Below are 13396 nucleotides of genomic sequence, written 5' to 3'. Positions count from 1 at the left end.
CCAGAACCAACCATTTCACTTGACTGCTTGGGAGCAAACCCTGCAGGAGCACCTCTGTGTGCAGAGGTAAAGTGCAGAAGTAATTTTGTACTGCAGTTTAAAGAGCTAAAGGAACAAGGAGTGGGCAGGGGCATTTATCTGACCAGCCATCATGCACTTCCTCCTCCCACAACCCTGCTTGTGCCCAGGGCAATATTACAGCAGCTGCAGGAGGCCAGGACCAGCCTTGCAGAACTTGGAAGCTGAACTGAGGTGTTGCACCACCATATCTTGTGCCCCCCTCCTGCTTCTGTCTTTTAGCTGTGTCCTGTGGGAGCCCTGTGCATATTTCATTGCTCTTCCATGTATTTATGTGGCATTTCTTTAAGTAGTTTTTCACCCACCCTAGTGTTTTTCACAACCTTTAAGCATTAGGAGACCAGGTTCAGGTTCTTAATGATCAGATATGGGGTTTTGTCATGGATTTTCTCTCTCTCCCCATCAATTTCTCTGAATGACTCTTCTGAACTTCTTCCATTCCTGCACTTCTTTTGGAATAGGTGGGCTGTCTGAGCTGCACTGGGAGCAGCACCCATGCCCTGCTGCACCAGCAGGCATTTCTGCTCTGCTTTTACCATCCTCTGATGGCAGTAGGTAGAAGGCCTAGCACAGGCCTTTGGGGTTTCTACACTTCCAGTGCACCTGTGCTCATGGGGCAGTGGCAGCATCCCCAGGGTGCTGTTCTTGATGGAGCACGTGTGGTAACATTTCCAAAAAAGCAAGGTGAGAACTGATAGAGAGATGCAACAGAGGTGCTGCTGCCAGCCTAGTGACCAGTTCAGATCTGGAAAAATTATTTCATACTCTAGTGCAGACCACAGCTGAAGCAAGGTTTGACCCCTCTTGGCGTCAATCACAAAGCTGTCAGGGCTGCCACGGCCGCGCTGGGGCTGGAGGAACAGCGCAGCGCAAGGGCTGCCCGGTGTGCCGGGAGATGGGCTGAGGGCAGCCACAAGGTGATGCGTGAGGCAGCGCCGGCTTCTGCTCCTTCTGGATGCCGCCTGTGCGGGGGCAGCGGGGGCGGCGCGGCCGGGGTCTGCCCGGGGCGGCGGGGATGGGGATGGGGATGGGGATGGGGATGGGGATGGGGATGGGGATGGGGATGGGGATGGGGATGGGGATGATGATGGGGATGAGCGCGGGGATGATGATGGGGATGAGGTTGAGCGCGGGGATGAGGCTGAGCACGGGGATGGGGATGAGCGCGGGGATGAGGATGAGGATGAGGATGAGGATGAGGATGAGGATGAGGATGAGGATGAGGATGAGGATGAGGATGAGGATGAGGATGAGCGCGGGGATGAGCGGCGCTGCCGGGGCGGGGCGCGGAGGTTCCGCCGGTGCGGATTGGCCGCTGCGGGGGAGTGGGGCGAGAGATGCTCCGCGCCGCCGCAGGTGCCGCGGTCCCGCACCGAGCCGAGCCGGACCGGGCTGAGCCGGACCGGGCTGAGCCGCCCCATGCAGCGGAGCGGCTCGGAGCTGCTGCCCCGCGCCCCGCGCCGGGAGCGGCCCCGGGACTGAGTCGCGTTGCGGACGATGCCGCGGCGCGCCCCCGCGGAGATCACCGCGCTGTAACGCCATCCCCCTCCCTTCCTCCTCCTCCTCCTCCTCCTCCTCCCACGGGGCCGGGGGCGCCGAGCGGGCGAAGAGGCGGCAGGCGCGCCTTGCGCGGGGCGGGGGCCGCTGCCGCCCCCTGAGCATCCCTTCCTCCCTCCCTCCCTCCGCCCCTCCGCGCCGCCTCCCTCCCTCCCTCCCTGCCGGCTCTATGGTGTGAGGGCAGCGATGCACAAGCACCACCACTGCTGCAAGTGCCCCGAGTGCTACGAGGTAACGCGGATGGCGGCCCTGCGGCGCATGGACCCCCCGTCCTACGGCGAGTGGCAGCACGAGCAGTACGGCTACGGCGGCTACGGCTCGCAGACCCTGCCCGCACCCGGGGGGGCCGCGCCCGCCGCCCGCGGCAAGGCCAAGCTGGGGCCCCCCGCCCGCGACCCCGCCGCGCTGAAGCCGCCGCCGCCGGCGCCGGGGAAGAGCGCGGCCAAGGTGAACGGGAGCGGCCCGGGCTGGTGGCCCGAGTGCACGTGTTCGAGCCGCGACTGGTACGAGCAGGTACGGGCCAGCCCCGGGCAGCGGCTCCCCGGAGCGGGACGCGACGAGGCGGGCGGCTGCGGGGGAACGCGGGGTTCGTGGCAGGTTCCTGGCACGCTGCAGCATCACCCCCGGGCGCCGCGAGCAGCCGGCGCGGATGCTGGGGCTGCATGCCGGCGTCGTCGCTCGGGTTGGCCGTCGGAGTCGGTCGGGTTGGCGCTGCCGGTGTTCGGGCTGGCTGCTGCGGTCCTGCCCGGCATCGGAGCAGCCTTCCCACTGGGCCGAGCGGGGCCGGATGGATCTTGCTTGGTGCAAGGTGGTCGTCGGCTGTGATGTATTCTGGACGCCCCACCTGAGGTGCTCGCTGCTTGCAATGCCGTCGCCTGAAGCCCTGGCAGCATCAAGGGCATCCCATCATGCTGTGTTTAGCAGGCACGGTGCGTGCTGCCCGCTGGGCAGCCTCGTGGGTTCGCAGCGATGCTTGCCAGCGCTCCCAAACTGTCACCCACTCTCCATTGAGTTGTGCTTTCCTCGCTCTGCTGCTACGTCCCTGCTCCCCGAGATTATTACGTAACCCTGCTCTGGTCGCTGGCGTGCTGTGTGCATTTTGCCCCATTTCACTGCCTCCATTTCTTCCCACACACATTCATTTTATTAGCGTTCTCCAAGACCCGTTCTCGGGTCTCTCTCCCCTAAATGGAGAGACCAGTCTTATTTTGAGCCCACAAGCCAGCTTAGAAAATGGTTGGATCTGTTTGCAAAGCATTAAAATGGAGGCTAGACCCTGCCTGAAAAACAATTTACCCTGCTTGAGAGAAAGGCATTTCAGTTTGCTTCTTCTGCTTCTTTCATTCATTATCTTCAAACCTCACATGATTTCTTATTGATCCTTCTAATTATTATTTCAAGATGCTGTAGCAGACAGACACACGGGAATCAATGGGAATTCTCTCCTCCTCTGCTCTCAGCAAACACAACCCTCTTCTTCCCTTCCTCTATTTTTTCTTCATTACTGTCTCAGTCTGTAGCTCTGGTTGAAATAATTAGATTCATAGCTGATAGCTCAGATGATATTTACAGAAGGCACCAAAAACCCCAGCCACCTTCCTATGAGCCTGGTCCTGCTTTCTCTCTCCTTTTCTGCCACTTTTTGCATCAAAATCAGCCTCAGCTCTCTCTCGCTTGCTGATTCCTGGCAAGCATTCTTCCATCTTTCCTCCACTATCTCTTTCCTTCCCTCCATCCAAAGCAGCAAGCTCGGGGAGCAGAAAATCAAAGCATGTTTGCTCCCTCTTTTCTACTCCTGCTTTGCATGAAAGGTCCGGCCCGGTATTCCTGGTAAGACGATTGCAAGCAGTGTGAGAAGGAAGTGATGCCAGCTGCATTGCTGCCGTGGCAGGCTGGGCAGGGGAGCCTTTCATGTTTTTGCAATGGTGGAAGAGAAATCATTGTCTCTTTGTGGTGCTGCCATGGAGCTTGGGCTGCTCGGAAAGTCCGCGTTGGGAATCTCTGCTCTGCCTTTGCCTTTCTGAACATGAGAAAAAAAAAAAAAAGGGAAATCAAAAGCTCCTCACGGCATTGCAAGCAACAGAGGATGCCAGTGTTTGAGGCTGTGTGAGCATAGCGGGGTCTGCATGTAGAATATGACGTGTGTGCTATGTGCACTGCCTGTATCAGAGCAGGCAGCAGCTCCCTGGAGTGGAGCAAGCGTATGCTGTGAGTAAAGCTTTGCAGCAAATGCCTCGGCAACGCTCTCCTCCTGATCCAAGGCTGCAAAGTGCCTGAGCCCTGACGAATCCATGTTCTTCCCAGTCCAGTGGTGGGCAGAGGGACAAAAGGTGGTAACATGGAAACATCTAGGCATGGCTTGTGCCCAGGCAAGCAGGTCCAATTGGCTCTGGGAGGCTGGGAGATGTTGGGCTCTGGGTAGATTTGGCTGGAGGTTGCAGATGCAAAGCAATTTCCTTTACAGGCTGCCTCCGTGTCCAGGAGAGCCTTGGCTGGAGGCAGGGCTGCCATTTTTCAGGGCTGCCCCTTTAAATGAGCTCGTTGTCCCTGAAAGCACTTCCAGCAGCTGAGGTGGGAAGGGGTGCACAGTCCAGGAGGCTTTCCCGGGTAAGCAGGGACCTGTTCATCTCCTGGGGAGCTTCACCTCCTCTCATTTAAGTATTTTTTCTTCCCTTGCTTCTTCATGCAAGCAGAGAAGCGTGTGCTAGTGCTCTGGCACCAGAAACGTGCTCACAGTTGCGTATGATGGTGTATGTTCTCTGACATCATGGCATACTCACATACCCTGTGTGCAGCTCCACAGCATGTGAGACGTGCCCACACGTGCTGCCCAACACACAGCACAGTCCCAACGTCAACCTGCACCTCCTCCCACTTCCTGCCCCCGTCTGTTCTCTTCTCCTGCCTCTCCCCTTCTCTAGGACACATTTTAGCTTGCTCAGGCAAGCTAAGTAACTGAGAACCCCTAATCCTCACCAGAGGGAGGGAGGAAATCTCTGAGGTCTAGGTATCTCATATCTTTTTTGCTTTGCTTTTTTTTCTCCCTTCTGAGATACCTTCCGTTTCTTTTCCCTTATCTATCCATGTTCCCTGGTCATTAGTTCCTGGTCTCTGCATTTGATGTCATTGCTATCCTCCACTGCTTCCATCACTATCCCTCCCATTGGCCCTGTGCCCTCCTTGTCTCCCTCTGCTCACTGGTGGGGGACTCAATTCCTCGCCTGCCAGACTGGGGTGACAGGAGGACTCCTGGCTTTGGGGGAGGAACTGCAGTGTGATCTGGGGAAGCATCCCTGATGTACAGCACTAGAGGAGCAGACTGCTCAAACCCCTCCTCTCCCCTGCACAGTGACGCCCAGGGCCCGCATGGAGAGGGGTGCTCAGCTGCCTGGCCATGTCCAAGCCCCTTCTCCAGCACTGCTCCATGAGCTGAGGGTCTGGAAGTAGCACCTTTCCCTCCCACAGGAAATGTCCAGCCCTGAGTCTTAGTTCACTCTAAAGAGCCCAGTGCCAGGCACATGGCACCCATGAGGGTCTCATGGGTGTCACCAGCATTTCCATGTGCATTTCAGGTGTCTGGGGCATGGGCTGGGGAAGGGGCCCAGGGCAGTGCAGTTCCCTGGCCTGTGGTGAGGAAGTGCTCTCTGCCTCAGGGCTGCACCAGGTTTGCTGGCTCTGCTTGGCCAGGAATACAAAGTTCTGCTGCCCCTCTTTCTGTGGTCCCTTTCTCCCTCTTGGGGTGGTCACGAGGATGCAGAGGAGAGTTGGAGCAGCATTGCAATGAGACCTTGGCCACCTGCAAATGCCTGGAGCATGCCAGGCTTGTGTGGCTTCCACCCCTGGCAGAAGTGTTTCATGGCCAGGCAGGTGGAGGAGTGGGACAGATCTTCCCTGCCCGCCCTCAGCAGTGAGTGTTTCACTAATTTTCAGGGATGGTTTTCGATGTACAAGCGTTGCTTGTTGAGTTCCTCCCATGCCCTGCACAATTAACTGCAGTAGGTAGGCACAGGACACCACATCTTGGTCAAAGCACCAGCCTTTGCTGAGCCTTCAGATGATGTTGGACTTGGGGCTCCTGTCTCTTGGGGCATGGGTGGCAGGGGGAGGAAAGAGCCTTGGGGAAACCGTGGGGGTTCTGACCAGGTTTCTGAGTGATGAGCAGGTATGGCTGGAAGGAAGGAGGGAGAGTAGCAAGGGGGCAAGCAGGAAGCCAAATACAGGTTGCTTTGTGGGAAATGGCTGAAGCCCCAGATGTTCCCTGGGGAGGTGCGAGGGAGGGTGAGAGGAACAGGGTGCCGGGGACATGGAGGCAGTGGAGGTGGTGAGGTTGGCAGGGTGATGTTGCTATGGCTACTCCCGTGCTATTCATAGAAGAAATTAGCTAAATCTTTGCACTGAAACGTGGAGGAGGAGAGAGGAGGAAGGCGTTCTCTGTGTTTGGAGGGAAGGAGAGAAGCCAAAACAGGAAGGGGGTGAAGTTTTCCTTCTTTTCTCTGTGCCTGCACTGTGGAGGGGCATTTCAGGGGAGCACTGCTGCGTGAGCTGCCCAGCACTGGCAGGGTGTGGAAGGATACAGGCAAAAAGGAGCTGTCCCATGGGAAAGCCCTCCCCGCAGAGCTTCCACACAGAGCCCCACATGGCAGGATGAGTTCTGTATCGTGCCAGGAGCACAGGAGACATCCTTTTAATTAAAGACAGCCAATCTGTGAAAGGTATTTTTGGCAACCTAAATGTAGATGCAACTGTAGTGAAACTTGTCCTTTGCATCTGACTCCATTGCTGAACAGTGCTTTTCTGTTCCTGGCCCCATCCATCTGCTCAGCCCCTGCTCTGTGGTCACTGGTGGTCCCCCTGTCCTCCCTCCACCTCCAGCATCTCTTCCAGCACGTCCCCCTGGCAGCGAGAGTCCCAGAAGTCTTCCCTCTCCCTCACTCTTCATCACACTCCACTCCCTCGTGAGGGTTTTGATTCCCCTTCCACAGACCTGTTTGTCACCTCCTCACTCACGATGTGTAAATCTGCGTGTCTGTTCCTAATATATCCCCCTCCATCTGATCTCACCTCTCAGCTTGTTTCTTGGGCATCTCCATCTGGTGATCCTGCCGTCATCACCCAGTTGAGTTGCTATAACCAGGTACTGAGCTGCTCTCTTTCCCCCAAGCCCAGCCTCACACCCAGCCTCGCACCCACCCTCGGCCCCTTGCCCCATGGGAAGAAGCTGTTTTTTCTGGTGGTTTTGATGTTCCTTTCCTGCCCCTCAAATGAAATTGAAGCCTAGATAGTGCTTTTTAAGGTCACCCCCCTTCCCTGTGCCTCTCCTGCTCTCCTGGAAAAACCTTAACACAGAGATGCTGAGTGAGCTGGTTCTCACCTACCCTGGAGCATCCCGTGTCCTGCTGTCACCCATCCCCTGGACTGAGGAGGGTCAGATGCTCTCAGTGCTCCTTCACAAAATATATTGAATTCATTCAGGAGTTGACAGCTGAGGACGTTTGTCTCCTTAGTTTATTTATTCACCTGTAAGATTTCCCCCCCCTTTCTCTGGGCACGTGAATCCCTTGGGCAGGAGCTGTATGCTTGTGCTTGTTGGCTTTTCTGACTCATCCCTTTAATACAGTAGGGGATAATGTTGGAATTAGAGAAGTGAGTTGAAGGACTGAGCTTAGCTCCTCTCCAGCTGGATTACTGACTGTTGCCTGCCAGCCAGCCCAGATGTGCAGACTGCAGCCCTAGAGCTGCACCAGGCTGCTGGGTTTCGGGTCTTGAGCTGCTGGAGGGATCCCTGCAGCAGCACAGGGAGAGGTGCTGGGGCTGAAGTCAGAACTGGCTGTGCTAGAGATGGAGTTGCTGCTCTGAAGTCCACATCAGTGGGAGAGACCCCATCAATGCAACGTGTGGAAGAAGAGCAAAGTACCTGACAGAAATGGGGGGATGTGGCCCTGCCACACTGCTGGAGGAGGAGGTGGAAAGTGCATTGGTGAGGCATGCAGGGCCGAGCACGGGCATGTTCCAGCAGGGCTGTGTGCAATGTGGAGGAAGTTGCTCCTCATGAAGAACCCGGGGGCAGCAGGAAGCCCATCAGCCTCCACTGTGACAGCAAATGGGCTGTCATTCCTGTTGGAGGGATGTCCCATGCCCACATGACTGCGCTTTCCACCAGCTCTTCCACTGTGACTGGAACCTGCCTAAGCCCACTCCTGACCAATGCCAGGGATTCAGCAGGGATCTGCTGGCTATCCTCAGGCTGTACAGTCCCACAGGGGATTGCATGAGAGGGAAACCCAGGGGACAGCTGTACCAGAGGCCCAATCCGGGTACCCTGGGTGCAGAGGAGGGTGGGAGGAGGAAGCGAAGCAGAAGCTGTCAGTGTTCCTGGAGAGTTGCCTTGTTCGGGTAAGCCCCTCGGCACGTCGTGTGCTATTATGGGAGGAGAGAAGCTTCCGTTCCTTCCAGAGCTGTGAATGCTCATTTAGAGAGGGGAAGTCATTAAGACTAATCAGGACGTAATCAGGGCCGCGGTGATGTGCCGGGCGCCCGCTGCGCACAGCCCGGTGCAGGATGCTCTCCAAGGGGACCGTGGTCTCTGGGGGCCAGGGGAGAGCAGGTCCAGCGCTGCTCTGTGGCACGAGGAGCTCATGTGGGGGATGAAGGGGCTCTGCCTGCCACCCCAAACCCCGCGGGAGGGACAGTGAGCCTGGGCTCAGCCTGGCAGCCGTCATTCAGGGGTGGGTGTCACTTGCTGTGAGGTTGTGCCAGCACTGTGGGTGCAGTGGGCTGTGTTAATGCTCACAGCTGGTTTTAACACATGCAAAGATGGGATGATGTAGGGAGTCCTCAAGGGCCCTCATTGCAAATCTAGCAATATGCTGTGAGTGTGTATCAGGGACTTAGAGATAAAAACTTTTAATACAGCGCTTAACAAGTTCAGAACACCTGAATTTGGAATGAACTTCACAGTTTAGCTTGCAGAGCTCGCCTGATGGGGCTTGCGGAAGAATTGCTCCAAGGATGTAATTATTTTTGGGAACATGTAGTGCTTCAGAGCACCCCGGCCCAGGCCCTAGATACCTTCTGGTCACCTTTGTATTAACTTGAGTTTATCTTGAATCTCTGTTGATATATCTTGGTTTGCTTTCTTTCCACAGAAACAGGTTTCTTAGCACTTGTTAACTGAGTGTGCACTGGAACTTACTGAAAAGAAGAAATTAGGATATTTGAATCCCAGAAACCAAAGAAATCTTTATTCTAACAGTGTTCCTTATTCCTTTTTCCCCCTATACGTGCATATTTGTCTGAGAGGAAGATAAAAGCAATGCGACTCTTTCAGATAATAACAACTCTTCCTGTGTAAAAAGGAATCAAGTCCATTTTATTTGGTACCGCCAGGTCAAAGAGAAGCTGCTGAGGCCCAGCAGCTCTGCAAATTGGGTCACTTATTTTAGTGGGCTGAGCCTGGAACAGGATGTCTAACTTTAAACTTTGAACACCCTGGCCTTAATGGTTTCTAAATGGATACTTAGATTCGACCAAGCTTCTGTTTGGGAAGCTTTCTTCCTTCGCTACTGAGTAAAGGCTTTTTCCAGTCCCTATTTAAGGTACTCTTTAAAAAAAAAAAAAAAAAAAAAAAAAAGCACCAAAACAAAGATTAAACTTTCAGTAGCTGCTTGTGTTCACATTACACTTTGGGCACTTCAGTGGCTTTGCCAAAGATCCTTGTGACCAGGGACCTTTCAAGTCCCCTGTTCCCCGTTTCCGGATGGCCACGGTGCTTTGAGCCAGTGCCAAGGTGCAGCCCTGGTGCAGGGGCTATGCTGCCACGGCCCCGGAGCCTGCTCGTGCCACCAAAACAGCCCAGCTCGGACATCTCCCACAGGCAGCCTGGAGAGAAGGGCTGTTCTTGCTTGCAGGCCACCAGGCTGGCTGGGAGACGAGCACAGGCACACAGGCAGCAGCTGGCACCTGGCTGGATGGGACTGACGCAGTGGGTGCAGGCACCTGCAAGCTCCAGAGTCAGCCCCAGCATCCTTCCCTACACCATTGATGCCACGTGTTGAGCTGTGCAGGAGGGCAGGGGCCAGGCTCAGCCTGTCATTCCCCTTCATGCAGGCACTCTGGTGGGTCATGTTCTCCTCCTGTCCAAAGCATGTCAGCCAACAGGTTGCCCTTGCAGGAGATGAGAAAAAGTGCAGAGAGAGTTACTTTATCCAGCGCAGTTAAAATGAAGGGTGATTCATCTCTGGCCAAGAACTTCTGCAGCCTCCAAAAGTCTCTATCCTCTGTTTTCTTTTACTCCTTTTCCTTGCCCCAGCCTGTGGGAACCCTGAAGGATCAATTCTCCCTCACAGGTGTCCAGCTCTGTTGATGCTCCCAAGCAACCTCAGCCTCCATGTCAAGCCAAGAAAGCAAAGAGAGATGAGTGAGATCTGTGAGGATGGGACCAACTCTGGCAGCAGAGTGGTACCTCTTCCCTTGAGAATGGAAGGGTTAGGTCAAAGCATGGATTTGGTCTTGAGATGTCAGAAAAGTCCTGCATCTCATGGGCCAGCTGGGAGCAGGCTTCAGTTTGGGAAGGGATATGCCATGCATTGCTTCCTAACAGGAGGACTGTGAGGTGGCTTCCCTGGCACAGCCAGGTAGAAACCAGTGGGGTCTGTGGGGGGCCAGAAGCAACCTGGAGGGAAGATGCCAGCACCTCTCTGCTCTACACACCTGCTCTCTGGGAGAGTCATCCCCTACTTGTCTCAGGCAGCCTCAAGAGTGGGTTTCTGTCTGGCCTTGACCTCAAGTACAGGTTGCTGTAGAGGAGCTGTGTCCTCTCAGGTGCAGTGGGAGCTACATGTTGGGCTCTGGCTTGGTGCAGGAAGTAGCCCAACATTGGGAAAAGCAGCATGTGGGTGCTGGGCAGGCAAGGCAGGCACAAGGCAGATGAGCACGTCAGTGCTCATCAGGGTGAGTGGTGGTGAGCACAGGCTCTCCATGTGTGTGCTGTGCAGACAGGACCTGAGCTTGTTCCTGTGAAATTAATTCATCAGCTTGCTGCAAACCCGCTCCCCACAGCAGCAGGAGCCTGTTGGTGTCTGGGTGTCCTGCAGCCGACCCCGCTGCGGCTGCAGCATCGCACCACCCTCGGCGTCCCCGAGCCAGTACCTGCTTGTTCACAGCCAGAATTCGACACGGTTGGGTCCTGTGACAGAGCAGCTGCTTTCATAGCTGTAAATGCACAGCTTTCTCCATGGTTTAACACCCTTTAAAAAAAAAAAAAATCAAAGCAGATGGAGCTGGACTACAGGCAGCTCTGTGTCAGCCCTGATTAGATAATTCTGTTGGGTATTTCCCCACTTGTGACCTCTGCCCCTGAGAGCTTTTAAAGGGATGTAAAGACCGAATTTCACTTATCTCCAGAGCCATTTCCTTCTGAGTGTTACTACTATATCTCAGATGATAAGAAACAAAGGATATTAAAAGACAGATTGAATTTTCACTCGGATGCAGTGTGGGGAAATAAAGGAGTTAAATTAGTACTTTACTTCTCATGCATTAGCCCAGTGTCTCCAACAGTCACTCTGTCCTGCACATTGTTTCTTGCATGACACATAGGACACACCACCCTCCTGCAGAGAGCAGCTCTGTGTGTTAGGCTGTATTTGCCATCTCTGGAGGCTGCTGTTATTCCTGTTGCTGGTTAAGATGGAAACGTGTCTATATGTGATCACAGTCTGGTTGCCCTTGTCCTGGGACATCTGTACACATGTATTTTGCCTTCAGGATGTATGTATCTCCTGACCTTTCTGGGTTGGCCCCCATGCCGGTTCTGTGGAGGATGTGAAGCTGTGGCAAAGCTTTGGGATCTCAGTTTTGAAGACATTATCATGAACTTTCAGTTCAGAGTCTCCCTGCCCAGCTCCTGTGTGCTAGCCCTGAGAGCAGTCCTCGGGGAAATGCCACAGGGCAGGACCCAATCCTCAGCAGCTGGCTAGCAAACCTCCTCCATTTGCATGTAATTGCAGCTTTTTTTTTTGCTTGAAAGTTTTGGAAGATTGTCATGTTTTGCAATTCCTACCTTTGTGCCAGCAGAGGACAGCAGTAGAAACTGAGGTGAGGGGTGATAGCTGTAGATGTTTGGGGCTTTGGTGCTCCCAGGTGACTGTGTTGGTGTCACTGGGCTGGCACGGCCCAGGAGGAGCCCAAAGAGCAGCAGTCCCTCTCAGATCATTACCCAGAGGGGATATCTAAGGGTGTTTCTGAAAGGCCACATCCTGTGACTGAGATTTTTTCCGAGCACTGCTGGCCTGCCTGGCTGCTCCCTGCACATGCTGCAGTGGTATTGCTCCAGCCTGTAGAGGAGGAGACATCCCTTCTGCCCTGCATACAGACCCACAGCATCCTCCTGCCTTGAACCACAGAGGCAGCTTCCCCAAACAGGCACAACGCTTTCCCAAGGTCTCCACAAGGAGCCAGTCCCTCTCGGGGGGCTGCCTGGGACAGATTGCTGCTCCTTCCATCAGCACTTGTGCTGTGGCGGCCACTAGCACTGTTGTGCAGAGCTCACTGAATGCAAGGCTCTGCTTCTCTCAGCCCCCGTGAGACCAGAGAGCTCCTGAATCCTGACCTTCAAACTTCATCCCTCTTCACCATGGTTCCCTTTGACTCCTGTTGCTGCCCTGATTTTCTCAACAGCTGTCCTCTGCCTCCCTGGCTTTGTGCCCAGATCAATCTCTCTGCATCTGTGCAGTGCCCTCCTCACTCCCCAAGGTCCTCCTTGAGTGTCTGCAGCCTCCATCCCCTGAGACCAAGTGCCTCTGCCTGATGGAGAGTGGTCAGGGCACCTCCAGCTCCACTGGACTTTGGTGATCCTGCTGCCATGGAGTGAGCACTGTAGGACTTGGACCTCTTCTCTTTCCATTTGTAAACCCCTCCAAGCACGAACAGGGCTTGGTACATAGTATTGTGATGAAGGGGTTTATATGGAAGAAATCTGACAGCCCCCATTGAATGTGATCTGAATGCACAGCCCCATTCCCTCTCCTCCCTGCATGCAGAAAACCCCTGCTCCTTAGGGCATAAATTACTTACTCTTCCTTATTGAGGAATTGAGGGCATGGTTAATTCACCAGCACGTTCCTGCTGCCCAGCAAAAAATTATGACACTCTCTCTCCTCCCCTAGCTAGCAGAATTGCTTGGTACCTGCGCCTGACTGGTAGAGGGAGGCAAAAGCTTTTTGTTTTCAGGTCCTCTGCTTATTTCTGAGTCTTGGGTCTTGTCTGTCTCTTCAGTAGGACAGGCAAAATGCAAATATTGAAATATTTGCAAGTGGAAAACAGAACTAATGCCCAAACCCCTTTCTTGTAGTAGTTGGAATAGCTGGCCACAGGAGGCAAGTGGGGATTTCCTGGTCTGAGTTCCTCCTGACCATGTGTGACTTTGTTTTAGAGCAGCGACTCACATTCGGTATCTCCTGGGTCCCATCTGGAGCCTGAGTGGGAAATTGTGCTCCTAGCAGTATTCTGAGATGTAAAAATCACTAGTGTGGAATGGCTGCAAAGGATGCTCAGTGCACAGGGAGCAGGCTAAACAAAATATGTCCTTGGGGCTCACCACTGTGTGAGCGAGGCAATGTGATGTGTGATTTTTGGGCTATTATTAATTCAACAAAGAGTGCAGTGGGGCTCAGTGGAGGACTCAGGCTGGACCTGCAAAAGACTCTATAACATTATTATATAGAGCACTTCTCCCTGGGAGGGATCCAAAGCATCATTTATG

General features: G+C 54.4%; 1 protein-coding gene across 13 annotated transcripts in view; it reads left to right on the top strand.

The window, feature by feature from the left end:
• Positions 1–13396, top strand: part of DLG3 (discs large MAGUK scaffold protein 3) — a 77981-nt gene that overhangs the window by 23347 nt on the left and 41238 nt on the right. For 4 of the 13 annotated variants that reach the window (XM_086850870.1, XM_086850867.1, XM_086850869.1 and 1 more), the window contains exon 1: positions 1788–2148. The exons of 8 other annotated variants lie outside the window; for them this stretch is intronic. In XM_086850870.1, coding sequence (XP_086706996.1) covers positions 1822–2148 — 327 coding nt within the window. In that variant the 5' untranslated portion in view covers positions 1788–1821. Of the gene's footprint in view, positions 1–1782; positions 2149–13396 lie in introns of those variants that run through there. One more of the 13 variants, XM_086850873.1, reaches the window with a different exon arrangement.

This window comes from Cyanistes caeruleus, chromosome 14 (assembly GCF_971803275.1).
Source record: "Cyanistes caeruleus chromosome 14, bCyaCae1.hap1.1, whole genome shotgun sequence".
Taxonomy (NCBI): domain Eukaryota; kingdom Metazoa; phylum Chordata; class Aves; order Passeriformes; family Paridae; genus Cyanistes; species Cyanistes caeruleus.
The sequence above is the reverse complement of the archived record's forward strand: the minus strand, read 5'-3'. Positions and strand labels throughout refer to the sequence as shown.